Consider the following 24,761-nt stretch of genomic DNA (forward strand, 5'->3'; position numbering starts at 1 on the left):
AAGTAAAGTTGACATATATTTGTAAATGAAAAAGCTTGTATATTCTTTTATACAGAAAATATAATATTTTATGGCTCATGTTTTTTTTTACCTGCTCTTATTTTTAAAGTTTCTGAAATTTAGCTAATCTTGGCCACTTTTGCTCTACCTGCAAGGTCTACCAAACTACCAAACAACCCTGACGCCGCTCAATTTCAAATATTTTTGTTTAGGTTCAGGCGGCGCAATTGTCCGTTTGCTAATGCACTAATTACTGTCCTCCTTATAACGGTACGCTTAATGTTTACTCTTCCAACTTCTGGGACGACCGCGCCTGAATAGACATAAACACTGACATCTTTGAGATGGCTGACTGTGACGAAGTGAAAGCCATCCTGAGCTCCATCCTTGTGAGCGAAAAAAACGGCTTGACGCTGCAAGCCTTGGAGGGTATGTAGAGAATCGAGTGTTCGAACCGTTAATGTTAACTTTTATTGTTATAATTATCAGTTTCAGTTGTCACTAAATACAAGTTATGATGTAGATAGGGACTGTCCTGTACCAGCCAAAGCGTGAACAACGTGGTGGCAATTCTGTTCGCCATGTTCACTGCGTGTATCTTTCAGCGGAATACCGGTCTATGAATGGTGCTGGGATTCCATTCAAAAGCCTCGGACATGCTACGCTACAAGCCTACTTCGAGAGCATACCGGATGCGGTCACTTTGCGGCGGTACGTATTATAGCGCCAGCTAGCGCGTGCCGTATAACTCAAATTTAAAAAAGCAAAAAAAAGAAAAAAAAAGAAAATACAAATTAAGAGTTTTGAAACTTGGTTTTGCATTTTATGGTGTCTTCCTTTGATTAGGCTTATGGATAGTTCTCTAGACAAATCTCTTCTGTTTACTTCAGTGATAATTAAAGGGGCGGTGCAACGATTTTATGATTAAAACAATTTGCATCTCGTCATTTTTATGTTGTTCATCGTATCCCAGAGGATAGAGAAAACACTTCCTTTATTAAAAATGTCGCGATTCCGCTGCATAATCGCAAAGCAAAAGCCGAGCTTTTTCCCCCACCTGCAGCCCCAAGTGTCAGCCGAAGGAACTACGGCGGAAAGATTACGTGACCTCGCTCGGCTCTAAGCTGCAGCATAGCTCCCGCTAATGTACGCAGAGAGAGGGAGGGGGAGCGTCCTCCGAGATAGCACACGGGAAGCTACACGGCACTCCGAATGACATCACTGGGAGTGCGACCAGGTGTGACCCTGAAGACTGGGAGTGAGTTGAGGGGTGCCCGAAATGCCAATCTTTATCTTTTTTTTACGCAACAACTAGGACACGCAGACGAAATCGGTTTTCTGTTCTTTACTTCAGAAGTGTCAGGGGGCAACTTCCAGAAATCTTTGACCGAAGTCCGAAAATTGTTGCACCGCCCCTTTAAACTAGCTACATCTGTGTCAAGGAAGTTCAGTTCCAGAATCAGTGGGTTTTTAATTCACAGATAACATCCTCCCTGAAGTAGTATCATAGTTTTTTTTTAGAGCGGCATCAGAAATCAATTAACGAAGTATCGGTAGCATTCTGCCTAGCCGTAGAGTTCTGAACATAAAGAATGGAACAGTTTTATCATGATTTCCAACAAACAGGAGCTTGTAGCTTCGAGAAGTGCTTTTACATACGCATAGTTATGCCAAGACGTCAACTGCCTTGCTTTTGCTACTGCTGAAGGAATGTATGTACACAGAGATCAGTCTGCTTCTATGTTGCTGGGACAGTGTTTTAAACGTTGATATGAAAAAGAAAATTCTCAGTCTTTTCACTGTGGAGAAGGAAGACCAGCGAAGCTGTACTATGATGGGAATGAAGTAATGGCCGGCCACAAGTCGGCAAGCCAGAGTGGAAAGGTTGCCGCCATCTGTGAGCGACGGTGGCAACCAGACAACCGGCAGGCCGGTTTTCTGGTTGCCACCGTCGCTATTAGATGGCGGTAGCCGTCCAGAGTTTTGTGTTGAGATTTTTTTGCCCACGGACACGATACTGGGGAAACTAGCCCTTAACAGCTCCGCTGTGAAAGAGTGTAGACACTTTGTTTTTCTAAATATTTCAACCACCTCCTATTCCAAAAAAAGCAAAAAAAATATTTCAAAGACGGTGAAACATGGTCCAAACCGACACACATTCAGGATTCGTGTGCCGGAACCCGTAAAAAATATATGTCCCGGTGCATGAAATACGGAGAGGGTTGCACGTTTTGGTTTGGGACGGCTTCACGGAAAACATGGCCATATTCCGAATATGGACGAAGCAGGCAAAGGACACGTAGCACGGCGGATGCACTTCGCAGCCACAGGTGTAATGCGGCTGCTACAAGTGCCTCCGCTGTCGAGAAAATAGTGTGTCATCTGCTCCACGACGTGGCGGCGTCGGCAACGTCGATCGGTTTCAGGTGCGAAGCTCGGTGCCAATTGAGCAGAACGACATCGTCACGAGGTGGCTAAAGTACCTTCACTATTTGGCATGAAACTGAGAGGGGAGACGAAAAAGTTCCTTCTTCCTGTCGTCGCAACTTAAAGGGTGATGGCAGAGCACGATTCTAACTTTTTCCCACGAAGCGACAATGGTAGGACGTGGCAATCACATTGCTTACCTGATTTACCACGCGACTGATCGCAAATTACCATGCTTCGCATGAACACCATATATTACGGACGAGTAAGTACTAATTTGAAGGCGACGTTTCAGAAGGCATCCTTCATTTAATAATGCCAGCAGAGGAGTAGACTGAGTCTGGAGAGGCGGCACGGTTGTGGCGTCACTCAAGCATGTGGTGAGCACAGCATGTTCACGGCGCCCCGCTGAAACCATCACGAGGGAAGCACGCACCACCAGTCTCAATGGGCACTTTGTATGCACGCTCGGCTTGACCAAGCGCATAAAAGTTGTGCAGTTGTTGGTGGAGAAGGCGAATTCTCACGTCATCACACAAAACTACCGCGCACAAAAGCGGATACCGACGTAAATACCCAGAGAAACCACCGTGAGAAGCTTGCACCACCATGTGTTTGTGATGCAATTTGACGAACAGAAAAGTGGCGCCGACAAACCTGGTATGGACGTGCCCCTCGTATTCACGCTCATCTTGACCGAGCGTGGGTATGTTGAACTGACGTCGGTGGAACTCTCACTTCATCACACCGAAACCACTGCGCACAAAAGCGAATACTGATGCGACCCGGCGCAGAAAAATCGCTGCAAGAAGCCGAGAGTGCTGCACTTGGCTGACCTTGTACGCCTGCGCTCGGTGGCACTGGCTGGCGTGAACGGTATTTGCTGGTTCTTTCGTCGAGCATGCAAAGAGCACATGCTCAGAGGCGAGAAGGAAGCGCGCTCCGTGACGGGCCGCTTCCTCAGTATGAACGTCTACGTCACAATACGGGACACGTAAAAGGTGAGATATTTGAGGGCGATCGGTGGCCCAGTGGGCTAGCGCACACCAGCTCGGAGCACATGGAGCGAAAGCTCGCGCTGCAGAACCCAGGGATCCTGGGTTCAATCCCCACCCCTGCCCGTTTCAATCTGGATGAGCATTGTACCGGCGTGGGTTCGTGTATCATTAACGCGTAATGCACGTTGAAGACCCGAGGCTAGTGGTTGTACTGCACTGGCTAAATTTCTCATCTGCAGCTTTCGGCTAGGAGACAAGTCACCCATTGTGGCAGACTGAGTTCTAGGCTGTATAAATATACAAACACCCCACTTTATTTTTAGATGTTTGAACTCTAAATACTGGTGCCCTAACCCGTAAAAACGGAGCGGTGACGTCAGAAACGGAAGTGGGCTTCCTTACGGGTTTCTAGGCTGTATAAATATACAAACACCCCACTTTATTTTTAGATGTTTGAACTTCAAATACCGGTGCCGGAACCCATAAAAACGGAGCGGTGACGTCAGAACCGGAAGTGGGCTTCCTTACGGGTTCCGGCATTCGAATCTGGTATATGTGTCGGTTTGGAGTGCGCTTTACACAACTTGATGCAAACAAACAGCTTCAGCTGGTGTGACATTTCAATGATTTTGCGTCGTGATTCACTGGAGATTCTGGCTATGATGCGTCGCACAATGTCTCACATAGACCACAACCGATGACGCACAGAACAACTAATGCCAAACATTCTCGTGGACGTGCTGCACAAATTGCTTGGTCGCAGCAGCGTGTCCATTCTTCGCTCGGTAATGTTCTCTTCTATGTGCCGCTTCAGGTTCATGCACAGCATGATTTTGATGTCGAATGCATCCCATCCTAACACCTAGGGTGAGACCGCCGCCGCATAAACATCAACAATGTTCTCTCTCGCGGGCGCATTAACACCATCGGGCAGCCCCTGCCTGCTCCGCCTATGTTTGGCCGCTCCGTTCTTACGCGCAAGGGTTTAGAGTGCTGGGGGAACAGGCGACCAAAGGTGAGAAAGAGCAGGTGGCGAGAGTGCAATCACATGCCCCCCGTTGCAACCGCAATTGGCTGAACGTGCTGCGCCTCCACCGGGACTATTATCAACGAAAGGACGAGGGTGTCACTGCTGTACTTGCACTCCTCTGGTGTCGAAGCCACCTATGATAACTTGCCAAGTACAAACCCAGTGCATGTGACGCTGTAAAATCTTCCGTGTGCACGTCGCTTGAGGACGTAATCTGTTTATCACATGAGCGGTTTCAGCACAGCAAAGTCCTCTCCCACATGGCACACCTTGACTGCAGTTCAAAAGCTTGGCCGGCAGTCTCAGGCAGGTCGCGCTTTTGTACACCGTTTCACCTTTTGATCGACCATGAGGGATGCTACGAGCTATTGGAGGCAGTCCAGTGCCGCATGACCTCGGAGTGGGGGCGCAGTGAAGCAGGGAAACATTGTCACGTGCTAATTCAAAGAGCCGGATCGACTGGGATGACTTGTAGCATCAGCTGCAGTTGGTCGTAAGCTGAAACGGAATGTAGCTGGTTGCGGACATGCAGCGAAAAAGATAAACCAACTTTTTACTTCTACCGTGCTCTCGGAAAGGTGTCGCTTCACACCGAATCAACCGTCTCCATTGTTAACGACGGTTCTTGACTTTCTCCCGTCTGCAGAGGCCCCGCCGGAGAGTGGATGGCGCAAGTCGTGTGCACCACAGAGACTGCGCACGTCCGCAGGATGGTGGCCGAGCAGAAGTCCGGGAAGCCCGGTCCTTACCGGCCGCCCAAAAACTGGAACCAGAAGCCGCGCCGCCAGGTGACGCAGCCTTATCGTCCCCTCGCCAACCGTTCTGTAAGGGTGAGTTGGGGTCCCACGCCGCTTGTTTGCTTGGCCGCAAACACTGGAGTGGCGAGAAGCTCGGTGGTGGGAGACGATGGGTACATTGGGTGAATGCCTCGCCCCGTTAGCCCCGTAGTTGCCTCAAGGGATGAATGTGCTAGACCCTCTCAATGCGGAGCGCAAGATCGTCTGCTTCTTGCGCAAAGATTGCGGTGACGTCAGAATGCCGAGCTCCGATTGGCTAGCTTGGAAGGATCGTGGGTAGACCTCAAGTTAGCTAGCATTGAGGTCCACCCCGTATCCTTCCAGTCAGAGCCAATCAGAACTTGGCGTTCTGACGTCACCGCAACGCCTGCGTAAGAAGCAGACGATCTTGCGCTTTGCATAGGGCAGTTTCACGCGACATCCTTCCGGTTCAAAATCTTGCTGGACACCATGTTGATAAACTTTTGCCTTACACTTTTCTGTGTATGGAGGCGGTGTTTTCCAGATCGGTCGAATTTTTTTGCATTGTGGTCGACTGCACCAGTCAGAGCAGTTGGAAACTTAAAATAGCATTGACTGGTACTTGGTTTTTATGCATGCCGGTCATATCTGGACTTAAAACGAGCTGGTGATAGAGAAGTCGACGAGTCGGCAGCCAAAGTGGCCCTAATACGGAGTGCAAGTTTTTCTGCTTTTGCAGGGGTTGAGTGACGTCAGAAAGCCGAACTCTGATGTCACTACAACCCCTGAAAGAAAAGCAGACAAACTTGCGCTCCCCATAGACCATTTCACTGAATGTTCTCAGTGGGCGGCATTATGTTATGTCCCGGCATCTCAACGAATTTGTCGGAAATAAGGGGGAGAGGGCATGCGGCCGATCTCGATCGCAGACAACAAATTGGCCGGTCTCAACTTTTGGGTAGTACCTGTGAGCTGCACTTTGGCTGTGCCAAACAACTAACACTCGCTCGCTGCTGCCGCTATGAGGGGGTTCGCATTTCTGGGACATTTCTGGGTACTCCAGGATCAATCTTTAGTGCTCTGTTAGTTTATTTCAGTAAATGATCAGCTAGCATGTCTTCCTTTAGTTACTTCTATAGCAATAATTTTCACATGCAGTACTACCCTCATCAGCTGACTCTATTGCATCAGCGAAAAATAGAACCCTGATTGAACAGTTCGAAAAAGCCTTACTTGGCTTTTGTAAAACGCCACGCAAACATAAAATCTGTTTTACTTCTGGGTTAGAAAACCCAAAGAAGTTTTCTTTACATGGTTCCCAGCCATATGTGATGGAACTTTGTTAACGAGGGAATTGCTGTCATGTTAAAATTAGCTGCTTTACTTTTATTTTTGATGGATAACAATTAACTACCAACTTCTGCACAAACCATGCTGCCGGTACTCCAGGGTTGTTGGTATTCAGGAATAGCAGGCAATGAATTCTCTGCGGATTTGTTGTTTTTTAAACAAACAAACACGTTGATTCATACTTGGTGAGCACGCTTGCTTTCCTTTTTTTTTATTCTAGACTTCTTGCACATAGTTGCTCAAGTTGAAAAGAACCAGCTGAACATACAAATATAGGAACACTCATACAAATGAGGAGGATAGAAAATTGTGCAAACAACCGCTAGACTACCAATTGTTTTAATGGAACTTCTTCAACCAGTATGTATGAATGTTCCTACATTTGTATGTTCAGCTGGTTCTTCCCAGTGTACAACCAACTAGCTCAGCTTATCCCCGTCGTATAATTGCTAAAGGCCTAAATCAGTACCAACTATTTTGCAGAAAGCTACAGCAACCACGTTCACTTTTCGCTGGAGACGACATACTGACCACACTATTTACAGGGTTGTGTTCACTTTTTCGTTTTCATTTGCGTGGCAGGTGACAGCAGGAATGTGCAAATTTAGTCTCTTTATTAAGTATATGACATTGTACGATACTTTTCATATCTGAAACCGTTGTACGATAACTTGCATATATAAACCCACATATTTGCGGCAGATATTGCCGAAATGATGCGATCCTTGACTGTGTGTGCACGCCAGCCGGATGTTGGGTACTACCCGGTCTACGGAGCAGACGACGCGCCGGGGCGAGAGAAGAGAGCACATTTCCCTTTCCACTCTTCCTTGGGGTATGCGGAGCGCAAGTTTGTCTGCTTCGTTTGCAGGGGTTGTGGTGACGTGAGTATGCCAAGCTCTGATTGTCTCTCTTTGAAGGATAGTGGGTAGACCTCAAAGCAAGCTGCCTTGAGGTCTACCCACTATCCTTCAATCAGAGCATGTCGAAGCTCAGTGTTCTGACGTCACGACAACCCCTGCAAAAAAAGCAGACAAACTTGCGCTCCGCATAGTCCATAGACGCCGTTGGGTTCCCAGTGGGTTGCATGAAGTTTGTTGGTGCAAATGAGCACCAAAAAATCCTCCAGGCAGAAAAAAAGTGTGAAATATTGTTTCTCAGACCACCTGCTCGACTTGCCAGTCATACAATGTGCGACGTCACCTCGCTGAAGAGCGCGGGAAAATTTGGAACATTTGTTTTTGGCATAACCTTCGTTTGCCGTTTTTTTCTATATCCATTTTGAATTGAAAGACAACGAATAGCATTCTAGGAAGAGTAAAAGCCTGGGTGTTTTCCGAAAACATGTTTTTAGTTTGGATATCTTAAAAAGCAGATGGAGCTTTTCTTTAATTATGTCAAAAATTACCCAAGACTGTGGTTAAAGAAGCCACGGTCTTAAGTAATTTTCAACATGATCACTGTCCACCAGCTTGCCTGCAAGCTCGCTATATTATTTCCCCTTTAATATTTGGTCGCTTTAATTTCCAGAACCCCCAGCGGCCCAATGCCACGTCGAACTTTGTCGTCGACGAGCAGCGCCAGCCGTCAAGACCTTGGAACAATGGCCCCGGCGGCGCACCGTTCCGTCCCAAAATGTGGAGCAACGTCAACCGGTTCGCGCCAGCTCCGCACAACCCTCAACCCATTCATGATGAACTGGGACCTCGGTGTAGCGCTCAGTACAATGGCGTACGTGAGCACGACATAGACTGGAACGTTCACAAACATAGCATGAACTGGAACGTTCAGAAACGGAGCACGAATTGGAACGTTCGCAAACAGAGCACGAACTGGAACGTTCGGAAGATGCCCAGTAACAGACCAGCTGTTCAGCGAGTTTGGCAACGGAACGTGCCGATCAACCGCAAGGGGGATCGAGGTAAGTGTGGTTGCGCATTTTACGAAAAATCTGGGGTTTTATGGAAAAGATAGTCCAATTGTTCGCTCGGGGCTATTTTCGTGGCTTCGCGCGACATTGTGATTAATGTGAAAATACTCGCGACTACTAACGCTTTCAATCTTTGCATAAAAGTGAGAGACTGCGTCGTGCATGTCTTAGGCTCCCAAATGACTCTTCACGGCTCCCCCGAAAGGTCTCGAATAGCATTTAAAACTTTAAAGGCTGGTTCACACACTTGCGTTTGGGTGTGAGCGACTGTGTCATGATGGCTCGTGACCGCTTTTGATAGGAGAATATACTGGTGCCTTGGCATCGTCTGTTATCACTTCCAATCTGCACATAACTCTATACTTAGTTTAACCGTAACGAGCTGACAGGAACAAACGGACAGCGTCGAAAGCGCACCATCATGGTGTTCGTCGTGTTTCTGTGCATGTTCTATCATTGCCAAACCAATTATGAACAGAAAAGACAGAGTGAATTCCGCTTTTGACGCTGCTCGATTGGTCCCATTCGTGGCCATGGCTGCGTCTGGACTTAAAGTTGCACTAAAGACGGTAGGGGCCTATCATGTGCAAAACAGTTGCATTTGCATTGGCTCCCAAGTGGCTCCGCATCTATGCGATATCTCGTGTGGAAAAGTCATCTAGGAAGCCATAAAAAATGCATGCATGGGGGTACCTTTTAGGTATGCTGACAATTTTCTTATCTTGTGCATCACAGAACTCAATGACCAAGCCGATGGTTGCCTTGAAACCACCTTGACACAATTCCAAAGAAGCTGTATGGGCCTCACCTTCACCCATGAGACTCCAATGGATAAATCAATTCGGTTTCTTGGTTTGGCGTTGGAATTCCAAAGTCTGTTGGCAACACCAAGCACGATCGGGGAAAGGCTTTCTTCTCAGTGAATTCGAACATTAAAAAAAAGAGTGGCCATTGCAGCCCTCTCCGCAAGCCTAAAGAGACCTGCCCACATCAAGTCGAACCACACTTTGATACTCAAATTTCCCAACTTCAGAATGCCGGTTACTCAAAACCCTTACTGGCCTGCATTTGTTAAAAAAATATGTCGCACTGTCAAGAGGAACAATGTCCACAGTGAAGAAACAGCAAGAAAATTCAAGAAGCTCTTTGCAGCGGTCCTGTATATTCATAACGTCACCCACAAATTGAAATACTGGGTGTCACTTTACAGGGTTTTTTTTTTACCGCAAAAATAAACTAGGCATCGCCGAACGCTTATTCTCCGCCCAAAGGTAGTGCTAGAGGTCACAACCAGATGCCAAAAATTCAGCCCGATCCGATACCTTATCCAAAACATAGTAAGTGATTTTCTGAAAATGTCAATGGGAAGTTGGACCCCATTTTTGCCCGTTTTCGGTTTCTGGTGCCATAGAGCCCCATGTATTCGAAAACTCCTTCAGCCGCCATTTTCCCATGGAAATTTTCAGAAAATCACTTATAACTTTTGAATAAGGCATCGGATCGGGCTGAAACTTTGGCATCTGGTTGTGACCTCTAGCGCTACCTTTAGGCGGAATATGAGCGTTCAGCAATGCCTAGTTTATTTTTGCGGTAAAGAAGACCGTGTAAATTTTTTTTTGTGACACCCTGTAGATAGCGAACCGGCAGAGCATTCAAGTTGTGTGCTCACCACCCAGTAAGGCCTGTTCGTTATGCCCCAAGATCAATCGGGCACAAACTGGCAAGAAAGATTAGTGTGACACCAGGCACAGAACAAACTATGCTCCGTGCCAAAGGGGAGTCATTTACAACATACCGTTGACATGTGGGCGCTGCTGTCTTGAACGGGCTGGGCGCCGCATAAACGACCGTGCATGTGAACATGAAGCCAACCTGAAAAACCTCGCAGGACCAGGACACCTCACTGCCCATTGTCGAGCTTGCAAATGCAAAGCAAAGCTTGAGCAAGCATGCATCATGGGGAACCGTAAAAACTAGCTTGCAAGGGAGATGTTGGAAGCCTTGGCTATAGAAAAAGAAGAAAACTGTGTGAGCTTAGCCTCAATAACCCTGCAACCTCAAGAAATGCTCTTTCTGCAGGGTGCCGTTCCCGTTGAATGGAAATTGCAGGAAGGGGGCAACACGATTCAGGATAAAGGAAAGAAAAAAGCAGAGGCAAAGGATCAATACTTCACAATAGACCCATTTCGGAAGTCACGTGCTCATTGTTAATGGGTTTGAAGCACTGCCTCCTTGCCTATAGCCAAAGACAGGTCAAGAACGAAGTGGAAGCTCCTCCCACCCCTTTCCACTTCAGCGGAGTGAATGGTGGAGGAGGTCGCCTCCTCTCCAGCGTTCGCTCTACTAAAGTGGAAAGAAGTGGCAGGAGCTTCCACTTCGTTCTTGACGTGTCACCGACTATAGGTTGCAAGCTGCGCCACCAGAGGACTCTTTGGTGAGCAGCTAATGGCAGCCTGATATGTGCCTAGTTTCTCGCGCTTCTCGCTGGGGGACATGCCAATTTTTAAAGTTGTCTTGCAGGTGTGCCATATCACGTAGAGCTTGGCACTTGTGCTATGCATGTTTCTCAAACACGGCTTCGTCATTGACCGTAGTTTCGTGCCTTGACGGCGGCTAGAACAGTTTTACGAACGCGTCGAAGCAGAGAGATCTTCGTCGCGGCATTCGAGTCGACGTCTGTCGTGGTCAGAGCAAATGCGCCGAACGAAAACTGCTCGCGCCCTGCTCATGGCAACAAAAATTTTTCCTTTCTTCGTTTCTTTTTTTTTTTTTTTCCGCCGTCTGGCCAGCAGGGACGCTGTCGGAATAGTAGGCTGGTCAGGCGCGCGCCAATAAAACTTTATCTGGTTGATTGCGTCGCAGCGTTCACATTGCCGCGTGGTCTCACGTTAGAAGTGTCTTGCACCGTGGTTAGGTTTGAACTGCCTCTATTGAATTAAGGCCTCCTTTCTTCTCTCTGGGCACCGGTTTCCAGACGGCGGTGCGTCAACAGTCGCAAGCTGGGTCATGTTCCTGGTGAGCGCGGACGTCCACCCGGGCCTCGTGCGGAGGTATGCCGCGCTCCTCAGCAAGCAGGGGCTGACCCCGGACAACGCCTGGGTCATGTCGATCGAAGACCTCTTCAGGGTCGGTGTGCGCAATTCTCACGACATCCGGCTCATTCAGCGCCACGCCCACAAGGTGGGGGCGGCCATGGGGATGGTTGACGACGTGAGTTTTGCATTTCATTCCCTGATTGTTTTTGTGCCGGCTTCTACACCCGCCGTGTAGACTGCAAGTGTTGATGCAGAGAACAAGTTCGTCTGCTTCTTGCACTGGGGTTGCGATGATCATGGAACACCGAGCTCTTAAGGCCTGTTCACACACTTGCGACCTTTTAGAACCAAGTGTCTTGGAACCTCTTAATATCTCTTGCGACAAGAGAACACACTGGCGCCATCTATAGGGTAGCAGTGTAAACTTGCCGATCCGGCATATTTTCTATTTCTCTTGCGCATTATCTTTTCTTTCTTGGCTCAAAAACCTTTTGTCAATGTTATAAGCGAGCCTTTCTCATAGGTAATGCGCCCATTTAACCTCAGAAATCCCACAAAACCTTCGTCCTTGTGAAATGCAGTTCCAGGGTCACCGCATAGATGGCGCCAACGTTTCAGTGTGTTCTCTCGTCCTAAGAAATTTTAAGAGGTTTCAGCAGGTCTTGCCTCTCTTGGTCGTACTCGGTTGCAAGCGTGTGAACGAGCCTTTATTGGCTGATTGGAAAAAAAATAGTGGGTAGACCTTGAGGCATCTAGCATTGAAGTCTACCCACTATCCTTCCAATCAGCCAATCGGAGCTTGGTGTCGGTCTTATGTCAATGCTACTCCTGCGCAAGAAGCAAACAACTTGCTCTCCGCATAGACTCTTTTCAGAATTCAGTACCACCGGGTGGCTCAGAAAAGCGGTTTCACTTTCAACAAACTAATGGTGGTCCCAAAATTGTATTTCGTCGGGCGCTGTCACTTTCACATGTCGACGGCAGATGAGAATCGGTTCTTCGAAGGTCCTCATAGTAGACCGACGTCACCGGCCACTTCGGCTATGCCCCCGCAGCTGCAATGCAGTCGGGAAGTTTTAGTCTTTTTGTCCGTGAAACAACTTCTCTGGAGCTCTGCACGTGAAGAGAACGCAGACCGTCTTGTGCACTGCCGATTGCCTCCTGTGAACTAAGGTTATGGTGGCGGTGAGATCGGTCTATTCTTTCTTAATTTGTATCAGTTTTGATGGTGTGAACACAATAAATGACCAGTACAAAGCGGCGACCCATAAGTGCCTTCATTAAATTTCTGCCATCAAAAGGCTTTAGAGCCAAACCAATGACAAGAGACTGATTGGACTACACTCTGAAATAAACTTTTAAGTGGGTATCGTATCTAATTTGTGCATTGTGTTGTATTGACATCTCGAACATACAGATCTCTTATATTCTCTTCTTGGTAGCGTCTTCAACTTCTTCCTCCATCAGCCTCAAGCAACCTTACTAGATCGAAATCTGTTGATAAACTTCCTAGAATGCCTAGCGCCCTTTCGAGGTGCGTCCGCTTTGGCGTTTGCTGCTCCATCAGCCCGCCCTATGGACAGAAGCGGCTGAACCAGTGGAACGTTGGATGAACATTGCGTGCAGTGGAAAGTGATTAAATTGTGGGTTTTATGGTAAACATAATTTTTACACAAAAGAATCCTTTCGTGTAAAATTTAGCGTCATTCCCCACCACCTGTGGAGGGAGGCATTGCCGCTGGTGGCGCTAGAACGCTACCTGCCCCTACATGCTCGCGTGCAAACAACAGAGAACCGTTTTTGAATGATGCTCTTTTGTGGAACTTGTCAACTGATGTATCTAAAAACATTGGCCTCAAGGAGGTGGCCATTAGTCTGGCGCAGATACCCAACGTTACTAGAACAACTTGGTTTGGAAACTGCCATAGGAGCCTGCTTTAAAAAAGCGGCTCCAATCCATACTCGAGAACCGAACTTGACACGATCACAATGCCGCCATTTCTCCTGCAGCGGCCACTCTGGCAATTGTACAACTGCGCATATTGGTTCAGTCATGTTGCGTAGGGGCCAGTGGCGCCATTTCGCACTGCCATCTTGCAGTAGCTATATGAAGCTATTTTCATGTTTTGACTCGCTGCTAAAGGGCGGCACTGTAATTGTATCCAGTTTGGTCTCAGTGGACGCGAGCGGTTTGGGTTTTAAGGGTGAGCTTTCCAAATGAGTGCTTTAGTAACGTTGCAGATGCCATACACTGAGATGATGATAGTGATCAAAGTTGCCAGTCCAAAATTCGAGAAGGGCCTGTTTAGGGGACAAATGTATTGGAAATTTATGAAAAACGGCACTCAAAGGGACAGGAAAAAAAAAAAAAAAAAAGAAAAAAACCCCCACGAGTTTGGTTAATTAATTGAGCTTTGTTTTTACGATGTTCGACGGACTTCAACTAGCCCAATTTACCACCCTGCTGCAAATGTTTTAGACTTCTCGTGGAATATCTTGTCCTAAATCCAAAAATCTACGGTAAAAATTTGGCGTGATACTGAGTTTCCGAGAAAGCTGAGAATGTTTTTCTTTTAGTGAAAAAACTTGGAATTCTTTTGTTTAGACAGAATGCGCATAAAAGTAAAATTTTATTAAAAACTGAAGTTCGCTTGAAAAAGTGCAATGCAAATGTGTGATATGCTAAATATACGGAAAAGCTGAGTTGTCAAGTTTTGCTGAATTTAGCGGAGTGTAGTGCAACTCCCAAGCTCGGAAAAGCTCATAAATGAACACAGAGCTCAGCTCACGATTCATACTGCACATTCTGGTTCTCCAACTTTATCTGCTGGTCTACCATAAAAAACCCAAGAAAGCGTCCACTCAACCTTTTGGGAATAATCGTGCAAAACGAGGAAAAGTGCTCCTTAGGTCAACCTCATGTAGGGATACGTCCTTTCAGGCACGTAGCCAGAGAAGGGGCCTATAAGGCCCGGCCCTCTCCCCCAAAATCCTCCAGTTTGCTGGAACCTCCTCTTTCCCCTTCCCCTCACACAGCATTCTGTCATGGGCGGGCCCCCTCCGAAACAAAATCCTGGCTACGTGCCTACGTCCTTTTCATATTTTCCGAATGTTCCAAAATTGAGAAGTGGGAACTATATGTGGAATGGGCAGAGGCTTTATATTTTTTAGTAAGATGCATTTTTCTTTAATTGGTTTCCAAATGCATGCAGTCATCTGTTCAGTTTGTGTGGACACTTTCGCCACCCACACGCGAGTTGGATTACAGGTGCGTCAAGCAAGCTTGATTTGAACTAAAACCATTTGGTTAAGAGTGTGACATACATGGGCTGTTCGCTATATTCCGGGAATCGGGTATAGATAGCGTTGCAATCAAAATGAAGTTAGTTGCAACTGGTGTGTGATAGTTTATATGTGTAACCTTCTGAGGGAAGTCTGCCGCTTCATGTTTGACTGCTAGCCAGTGGGTAACACTTTTCGAGCGTGGAAGATGACTTGTGCAGTGAACTGGCCATGGGTCCCTCGTGACGGAGAACCCATTGGCAATGGCAGTGTCAAATAAGAAAAAAAAGAAGAAACGTTTGTGGGAGCATGCTTGCTACACATGCTTGCTTGTGTACTTGTGTGCCTGGCAGGGTTATAGCTGTCTTTGAGATTATATGTGATTATTAGATTTACAGAGTGCTTGCGACCGTGGCAGCTGGTTATTGAAGTGATTTTACTGTTGCAGGGCGAGGAGCCAAATGAAGACTCCTTTTCAATGGATCTCGGTAAGCCTGCTTTACTTTGTCTGTTACTCTGCTAAAGTCTGTTTTAGAATATATGTGGCTTTATTCTTACTTTGTTCAGTATTCTTGTGTGTAGGGAGTGCTTGATTTGTGTTGTTGTTTTTGTCCTTGTGATACACCTCTGGGCAGGCATGTTACTGTTGATGAGCATCAATAAATGAACATTAACATTGTTTTGATGATAATCTATGTGCCCTTACAGGACTTTGTAAATGAGTTATGTTGCAAAGACGCCATGCTGTCATGTGCTTTGTGGGGCCTAATTGATGATGAATATTTTGTAGAAATTGGATTAATATTTTGTCTCGTGTATGTTCCTATGTGTAAGGTCAGACAGTGGAGGAATATTCACAGACGTAGCAGAATCCGTCTTTATGTAGAATTTGTTTCCACTTGTTTGGTTTTCCTTGTCTTTAACATGCTCTTGTCTTCTTGTAATTTAATGGCTGGTCCCTTGATGTTCCGCTATAAGGTACTTTTTTTTTTGTTTAGAAAGTGCAGGACATGGGGCATTTGGGAGAGAATTGGAAATGGTTAACTATTTTGTTGTGTTTATTGGAAAACTGCTCTGTTATTGGTAAACTGTTCTGTTCAGAGAACAATACATACATCAAAATTTGCAAAAAAAAAAAATGACACTGCTCGATGCCACAGCTTTATGCCGAGATTCCTTTTATGATAGACTGGGTAACTTAACAAAATACAGTTCCGCCCAAGCAGACATCCTTGCGCAGAAGAGCCTAGTGTTCAAATGATCGAGGTCAATTCTCTGCCACAGCAGTCAAACTTTCCCATCTATTCACAATCTTTTTTTTTTTTTTTTCTCTCTTTAGTTTTTTGGAATTTTAGCATAGTTGGGGCACCCCATTATGGTTAGACTGGATGGGTATTTCTCGAGATGTCTGAAACTGGTTTGTTTTCTATTTGCCGGCCAATTAGATCGCTTGTTCTGTTTTTTTTTCCTCCCGTCGTAACAGCACTGCCTTGGAGCGCACAGCAGTCGTCTGCCGGCAAACGTTCTGCTTCCTCAAGAACGATCGCCGACCGATCTGGAGTTCTGCAGGTGACTGTGCGCAACGAACGTTGTGGAGAACAATGTGAGTAAAACAGTGAACCAACCTTTCTCAAGCAGCTTTTTTCCTTTTCGCTCAACCATTTCATTAATCTTTCGTTTCTTTTGTCTGATTCCACGGTGCAGCCACTGCGGATGCGTTGTCAATGTCGAGCTACGAAGTAGTTGACATGTGTTGCGAGACAACAGAGTCCGAGGTATGCTGGCACTTCCATATGAGGGGAAACTTGGGTTTTATTGAATGTGGGTTGCGTGCAAGTGTATATCGGTGCTGATTAAGTGGCACAGTCAGATGCTTTTAAGACGGAACTAGTTTTTTCAAATCATCATTTAATATACATCTATGGTGCACATAATCGAGATAGGTACTCAAGCTCAATATTGGCATTCAGCCTTATCAAATAGTTGTAGAATCTCAATTCTGTCCCTGCTATATGGGACAGCTTTCTACCGGCCAACAACTGTAATTTAGTACCATATTTCTCTAAGGACAACAGATAAGGAAACATTGCCAGAAAGTCGAGACTGAGGTGCGGCGGGCACCAGAACTGTGTACAGTTAGGAACTTTTAGAATTGCATATGCAAAGAAATACTAGCTTTGTTCGATTTGCCTGCACCAGTGCAGAAACTGTGGGGCGGTATACCCGGTTGCACCTCAATACACATACCGTAAGTACACGGCCCTACACTTTTCTGCATAGGTGCACAGGGTGCAGGTAAATCGAACGAATCTAGTATTGATTCTAAAGCTTTGCGTCCGAATGGCAAGTGCAAAACTTTCGGGCATGCCGTTCCAATACTTGCTATCCTTTGCGACATCTATTGTTGTTTGAGCCAAGCTGTACAGGGGGGACCGTTCTGGTCATTGTAGCGACCTTAAGGACACGCTCATTGTCAGCCACGATGTCCGCATTGTTTAGGATTGAATCCCTGTACTAATCCGACTTTCTGCCCACGGTACTGTACCGTCGTTTGTTACCAAGACATCCTTTATCAATGAATGCCCCTCTTGTGTCCTTTTTGAGCAGGACAGCTCGGACGACGAGAACGTACCGCCCCCCAAAGTCTTGTCCCAGGTGCGGCGGGCAAGTCGAGGTGGGTGCAGCATCGGTGTATCCTCAGATTGTGCCTGCCATGTCATCCTCCCCCCCCTGTTTCCAAGTGCTTATAGTAATCGACGGCTTAAGGAACGCGGAAAGCAACTTATTACGTTCACACATCTTGCTTCCCGATTGGTTCTTCCACGATCTTGTCGGCTGACGCCGCAACCTCATTTGCCGTACAGCAATACTATGACGCTTGAGACTCGTCGTGCCCTGCGTTTCCTAAACTGTCGGCGTTCGTGTCTGCTTCTTCGATACACTTGGACATTAGGGGTGTTGACAGGGGCAGTTTGATACTTTAGACCAGTGGTCTCAAACTTATTGAAGTGTGGGGGCTAGGTAGCCCACACTGGAGATGTTGAGGGCCAGCGTAAGACGTGGGAGTGTGGGGGGGGGGTCCAGAATATTTGAAAGAGATGAGATCTCCTGCTCTATGCTATTTGTAAGCTAACAATTTTGCCAGTGACATCTTAAAATGTTATTTGTTTATATGACTACTTTGAGCCTTGGCCTGATGTGATGGAACCGCCCCTCCACCGTTCTGGCATTTTAATAGAACATGAGAGCACGTGCACGGTTGTGCACGTGCTCTTTTGCTCCTGCTGATCGAGAGTTTGAGTGGCCGAGATGCGTCCTTCAACGAAGAGCTCGCTTGCGCTTGCAGCCTAGTAGCAGAATTGTTGTACATTTAAAGAAAGCTGGGAAGCAAAAAATAAAGCAGAACAAAGGGCAAATGAACACTGATAAGTATAAACTATGTGAATGGGTTAAATGAGCAGGGCTACTTTATGAACGAAAAGGAAATGGCGAGATAAGATCATTATGGCGCATGCCATTTCTAGCACTCGAGACTTGGGAACTGAGACTCGTAGCGGATTGCTTGCAGGCCACGTCCCAGCAAGTCGCGGGCTGCGTGTTTGAGTCCTCTGCTTTCGACCCATGTTACGGATAAATACGGGGCAGGGGATGGCCAAAAAAAGATGCTTTTCGTGTAAAGCTCGTCAAATAATGAGGTGCTAGAGAAAACCAGCCTTCTGCATTAAGTCCTTATTTCAAACTCTTTTTGTTCACGTTCCGCCCATTGAAAAGCATGCGGGAAGCGCCTCAGCACGCACCTCGTATCGCTGCACCGCAGTGTTCTTCCACAGCATAAAGGCCGTCTGCTTTCATCGCCGTCACCATGGCAATGAATGCCGAATGACCTTTTTTGGACGGCTTGTGTATCACTAGGGAGCGTGTTAACCCAGCCCCCTATTTGCATTCATGTCGCTTCGTGGCGACAGTCTGTGACTGCTCATTACAAAACTATTGAACTTTGGCTACAGATGGCATTCGGAAAATCGACGTTCGTTGCCATAGTGATGGCAATGGAAGCAGACGGCCTTCATGCTGCGGGAGAACACTGCGGTGCAGCGATACGAGGTGCACGCTGAGGCCCTTCCTGCATGTTTTTCAGTGGGAGGAATGCAAACAAAAAGAGTTTGAAAAGGGTATTTAATGTAGAAGGCTGGTTTTCTCCAGCGCCTCATAATTTGACAAGCCTTACACGAAAAGCATGTTTTTAGACTGAAGTTTGAAGATGGTTTTTTACAACAACATGGGTCTAAAGTATCACTGTGCCTTGACATGTCCACTGAGACGTTTGAAGGTCCCTTGGACGTCCCTCAATGCTGAGACGTCTTGGAATACCCTCTTTGCAACTTATAGTTGTGTTGTTTGCAGTGATGTGATTGCTGCGCCAGTTGCGCCATACTGCGCCAAGGGGCTAACCCTGCTACATCCTGCTACATTTTGACAAAATATGGGTAATCCGTGCCAAGCCTGCGCCGAAGGATTAATTTTTGTCGCCTTTCAAAACCGTTACTAAACTAAGTACCGTAATTCAGCATGCATGAGCAAGGTGGCGCAAGCGGCTGCCCGACACAAAGTACACTGCATCAGTTGTCCTTCCGGTCTTGCATGGTTTTTCCTGCCCCGTCTCTCGTTCCACGCTCTCTTCATCTCGTGGGTCTCGTCTCGCATCTCTGTAAAAAAATTTCACCGATAGATGCTGGCTTCCGCGGACGCTCCGACGCTAGCGTGTCGGTTACCAGCCATGCCGTCATGCTGTGAAACGAGACTACGTTTTTGCGGGGCGGTAGTTACTTTGAGAGCTGAAGCACTCGCTCCTGAAAGCAACGGTTGGGGAGAACGATATTTGGTCACCACCTGCCAGTCACCGTGGTCGCGCGACGTTGGGTTTTGCCGTCCCCACGTTGTTGCAGATGTGGCTCTTTCTTAACTGAAACGTAAGGACCGCTACGTGTTCATCAATATTGCTGCGCTTGTTTAAATCATACGCTAATAAAAATATCCCTCTTTACCTCAAAGACTGCTGTGTCGAAGTATTAATGACCTAAATTTTTCTCTGTAGGCTTTTTTTTTTTCTTCAAGAGGGTCTTTGGTACATGAAAAATCTGCCGCGAAAGAAAGTTGAAGAGAAGTGAGCTAAAGCAAAGAAGGCAATTTTTGCACGCTGAACCCGCACAGCGCGCTTGTTTGTCTCGAGTTCAGTCACTATACAAAGCGCTTCAAGGACTTTTTGACCCTAGCTCACAATGTCTTGCATCGATGTGCTCAGGCTCTTTTTTCTGCATGTTTAGCTTGTACCTCGCCTGCCAGCTTGGCAAGCACGTGCCGCTGGGCCGTTTTTTGTTGTATGCTGGGCAGTTACATTTTGCATTACAATTTTGGGAAACAGTTGGTGACGGAGCGGAGTGGCATGGTTTCGGTTTCGACCGAACAGCCATCCCCGCTCGCGCGACGAAGCACGTCAACTGCAAGCCTGCCGAAGTTTCCCTCATGTGCATGCGAACATGATTGCACGACAGAGGAACTAGCCGGGATGCTTGCAATTCATTGTTCTACGTTTGCTAACTTTTGGCAAAAATCTGTCATGTCTGAAACCAGTGTAATGTTGGCAAGCGGTTTTCGAAATTGCTCTGCAATGCCTACGGCACTGTACACTTGTGGGACGTCCCAATGTCTCTTTGGAGACATTGAAAGTGGAGATCTATTACTAGCGAAAGGCAAAGCGAGGCTTGCAGCAGCCTTGCAGAAAGTTTCAAAAAGCAAGAAGAAAAGCACTCGCTAGTCGTAACGCACCTTTGTCTTTCGTAGAATTTCGCATTGCACTGCAGTAGTTACGTGTTTCATCAGACTGCTTCCATTTATGATGTTATATAACTAGTTAACCTAATGCTGTGATGTTTACTACTAAGCTGGTCATTTTCAAATAAATTTTAATATGTGCAGTTTGGTTCTTTATCTATAGCGGGTACATATATATGTACCATTTAACTGAAGCATTGCAAAATGTGTCATATCATTGGCATTTCAGTTACATGTTGAATGACTTCAGGTGGTCTAACATGACCATAGTTTGTTTATTGCGGCGAGCAAAGTGCCCTTCGTCTGTCCAGCACTTAAAACGGATATTTCTATTCTTTTCTAAAACAATCTGCTCCACACGCCAATTTCGCTGTCCCGAAACACTGTTCTGGCTGCTCCAAAAGCCACTTTTTCTGCTCCAAGACACTGTTTCGGCTGCTCCGAAAGGTGCTCCAAAGCGGCTTAGGTCAATCACATCACTGTGTTTGTGTGTTTAGACAGCGAGAAGATAGTCAGTCCCTAATGGGCATCCATTGTCATCGTAAAGGTGCGTTCATGCTTACCAGTCTGTCGCGCTACGGCTTTTTTTCGCAAAAGTAACTGAATCAGGTCAGTCACTTCCGGACCGATTTTTCGAATCTGTTGCCAAGCCGATTGTCGACCAAATCAATTGGCAGCGCCTCAGAAGTAACAAGCAGTGTGCCTTGCATTTGTGTACGTTTGGCACGCCGTGCTTCTGTGGGGGATGCAACCAACATGTCCGTCCAATGCCTCCATTTGTGGTAGCGACCACGTATACAGAACCATGGAGGTCTCTGCGGCGGCTCTGATCCACGTTGTTAAAGAATACATATATCTTTAAAAAAAGAACAATGCCCCCTGTCTGAACGAGCAGCCAAAAAAGAATAACTTTGCCTCGCTGCAAATTTGTGGCTTCTGGCTCGACAAGTACGCACTGCATAGCGGAAGCTTGAGCAAGTCCACGCCGTTGTAGCTATTTCGCTTTCATTGTTTGGTTCCGAAGGACCCAGGCCATTTATCTTAAGTCTTTCTCTTCAGGCGGTCTTTCCCTTCTGGCGAAGATAACGCACATGTAACTGTGCTGCAGTGAAGCATGAACCTGAGCTGTGGCAGGAAAGACGAAATCAACGGCGGCTTCTGAAAGTTTCTGAGAAGCGATGCGCCGATCGCCAGCGGTGTGAATGTTGGTGGTCGCTTGTCGCGTGTTGCTAGTCTATCGTGCGACTGCTGCAAATCGCAAGTGCAAATGTGCCTTTAATGAGTAATTTTGCCGGTGCGGTATGACTGCTAGCCCGGGGCCTTTTAGGGGCATCGCGCTGTAGTGATGCACTACCGCACGCCAGTACGACGCTTATCCAGATTGAAAGGGGCGGAGGGGGGGGGGGGGGGGGGGGGAGAGGGAGAGGGGAGGGGGAGGTAGGGGTAGGTAGGGGTAGGGGTAGGGGTAGGGGTGATTGAACTCACAATCCTTTGTTTTTCTACAGCGCAACCCTAGTAGCACACTTAGTTCCGTAATGTCCTTAGGATGTCCTAACTTTTTTGGCATGTCTCATGAATGTCCATATTACATCTCAAGAACATTAGGACATCCTAAGGACATTCACAGTATTAAGTGTGCTACTAGAGAAGCTTTTGCTCCACGTGCTTTGAGCTGCCGTACATTAACAGACAACAGCACAGGGTTTATGTAGAATGATAGGAAACATGCAAACAGCACATTGGTCAAGGGATGCCAGCAACAAACGATGAACCAGAACTTAATTGTGGTTCTTATATCTTTTTTAAATTTTTTTTCAATATGTAAAAATTCTGTTCAGTTGCAGTATTCATGTAACATTGTGCTAACTTTGACACATGGCTCGTTTACCTGTGCAGGCTTCAAGGTGACTCCCATGAAGCGTGTCTCTGCGCTGCGCCGTCTGGACTGAGAGCCAAGCAGATCATCGTCATAATCGGCACATGTTCTAATGTACAATTCTATGTTGAGTCGTGTATATTTCTCTAACCATGTTGCCAGTTTTCCGCTTACAGAGTGTATGATCATTGTCGCATCAGGAATAAAATGTTCAACCTTGTGTGGAGCATTCGGAGGCATGAGGTTTCGAGAAGATCATTTTAGCAAATGCCGTTTAACCGACCACATTGGATTGAATCCCTTTATAGAGAAACCCAGTTTAGAGAAAATAGCTTTGAGTCTCCTTTTAGTGAATTCGGCCGCTGCAAAGTGGCGTGTATGGATGCGTCAGGTGGGTTAACATTTTTTTCATGAGCCTCTGTAGTCTACCACCGCAAAGCGTTGTAAATGCGGTGGGGCGGGTGGGTTAACATGTGCAAGGTAGGGGAGCCTTTCTTAAAATCTTTCCTTTTCGATAAACAGCGTTTTTTTAAACTGAGGCCCTGCTTTCTCTGAACCGAGCTTTGATAAGACAAGCCCATTCTCTAAAACGGGTTTTGATAAAATGGCGTTTTATGAACCGTAGTAAATCCGGGAGCATTCATTCTGTTTGGTTGAAGGCTGAGCTGCTGTTGGGAAAGGGTAAAAAGATTGAAAATTTGAAATAGAAGCAAAGGAAAACATTTTCAGCACTGTTGGAAGAAATTTTGAATACTATAAACTGCTTCCAAGAAGAAACAAAGCATGTTTTGTTTTTCACTGTATCCTAAGTAACTAAAAAGCATAATCAATATTGTTTGCCGCCAGAGCACGCACACTGTTCAAAGATAACTGAAGTTAATTCTACATTTCACATTTGTTTTCCAGAGCTTGAACCGTCAAAACCGAAAGTTCGTCGAGGACGCTTCGCCACGACTTGCAGAAGTCTTCAATTTGTATTTCTACTGGCGTGATAAAAATAAACACGTGTGCAGTGGTTTTACTTTTGTTTTATTTACCACTTGGCACCGTCTCAAGATCTGTTGTGGAGTTTTGAGGACATTGACATACCGACATACCCTTGTTCGCGTCGGCACGGACTAGAGTATTTAGTGGTCATAGCGCCATAGGATGTGCCACTCAGTGACTCTAGTGCCTCTGTAATAAGTACGACACACGCTGACCGTTACCTACGCATACCAACGCAGCATTCATCGGTTGCTCGATATTTTAATAACGTTGATTTTAATCGACAATTTTCGTGGTTTTGGTTTCGTTGCGCACTTCAATAACAACAACACTGGTTCGAGAACATTCGACGCCATCTTTGTTTTCTTTTTTTCTTTTAATTCTCTTCTGTTTCTTTTTCTGTAGGCGCATGGTTGTTTTAATCACAACGGGACAGTCGTCCTGCGTGTTGTGTTCTCGGCGATCTCCCTGAACATTTTCGGATTCATATTCTTGACACGTTTGTAACGCACGAGCCGCTGACGAACCACTAGAACCGACACGTAAGTACTACAACATGCTTCCTTGTAGCAGGTGAGCCGTGAATGCAGTCTTTCGTCCTGTCGAACGTGGGGCCTACCTGTGCTTCCCGCCCTTTTGAGCTACGGCATTTAAAAGCCTAGCCATTTAATGAGGTAAGGCCAGCGTTGATGCATGGCGCTGTAGCTACCCAAAGATAGTCACCGGTGACGTGTTAATTAAATTAGCTACCGAGTTCTATACTCTTAGGCAGCGTTGAAAACGAAACCTCTATCCATGAACGAATTCATGTCCGCGAGTTTTTAGTGCGGCTAGCGTTCAAGTTCAGCTTGGGCCGAACTTTTTGATATGAACAGACTTCTATGCTTATTTTTTATCTTGCCGAAACTGGGATTGCAATTGCCCGAACAGTGAATCGGAAACAATTAATCTGGACGTTCTGAAAGCAACCACAGCTTGTTTACTCGGAGCTTGGTTAGTGACGCACAATCAGTTTGCTTTGACTACTTGGGTATTCATCGGAGTAAGCGACTAAATTGACGTTTGATAATAGCCGCGAAGCAAGTTATCACCGGAACTAGAAACAGAAGAAAAGACTACCGGTACATCCTCTTTTGTTCCAAGACCTCGAATCTGGAAGGATCCATCGAATTTTCGCCGCGTCAAAAGTTTATCGCCAAGCCTCTCAGTGGTTTGGCCTTATGTATGTCCGTCTGAACTCTGATTTGACTTCCGGC

The 24,761-nt window shown here is 46.4% G+C and overlaps 2 protein-coding genes across 2 annotated transcripts in view; both read left to right on the plus strand.

The window, feature by feature from the left end:
- Positions 1 to 152: 152 nt before the first annotated feature.
- LOC8036775 (tudor domain-containing protein 7) lies at positions 153 to 23,535 on the plus strand. Its single transcript, XM_029978348.4, has 11 exons — positions 153 to 429; positions 606 to 711; positions 5,102 to 5,285; positions 8,094 to 8,484; positions 11,468 to 11,703; positions 15,259 to 15,298; positions 16,294 to 16,413; positions 16,515 to 16,585; positions 17,418 to 17,484; positions 22,539 to 22,632; positions 23,425 to 23,535. The coding sequence occupies exons 1-10, from the start codon at positions 345 to 347 to the stop codon at positions 22,589 to 22,591; spliced, it is 1,353 nt and encodes a 450-aa protein (XP_029834208.2). The 5' UTR covers positions 153 to 344; the 3' UTR covers positions 22,592 to 22,632; positions 23,425 to 23,535.
- Positions 23,536 to 23,608: 73 nt separating this feature from the next.
- LOC8036776 (tudor domain-containing protein 7B) overlaps positions 23,609 to 24,761 on the plus strand; it is a 51,008-nt gene continuing 49,855 nt past the window's right edge. Inside the window, exon 1 of the mRNA XM_029978347.4 lies at positions 23,609 to 24,047. The gene's annotated coding sequence lies outside the window, so the exon portion shown is untranslated. The remainder of the gene's footprint in view (positions 24,048 to 24,761) is intronic.

This window comes from Ixodes scapularis, unplaced genomic scaffold (genome assembly GCF_016920785.2).
Source record: "Ixodes scapularis isolate PalLabHiFi unplaced genomic scaffold, ASM1692078v2 PGA_scaffold7__128_contigs__length_106722199, whole genome shotgun sequence".
Classification (NCBI taxonomy): Eukaryota; Metazoa; Arthropoda; class Arachnida; order Ixodida; family Ixodidae; genus Ixodes; species Ixodes scapularis.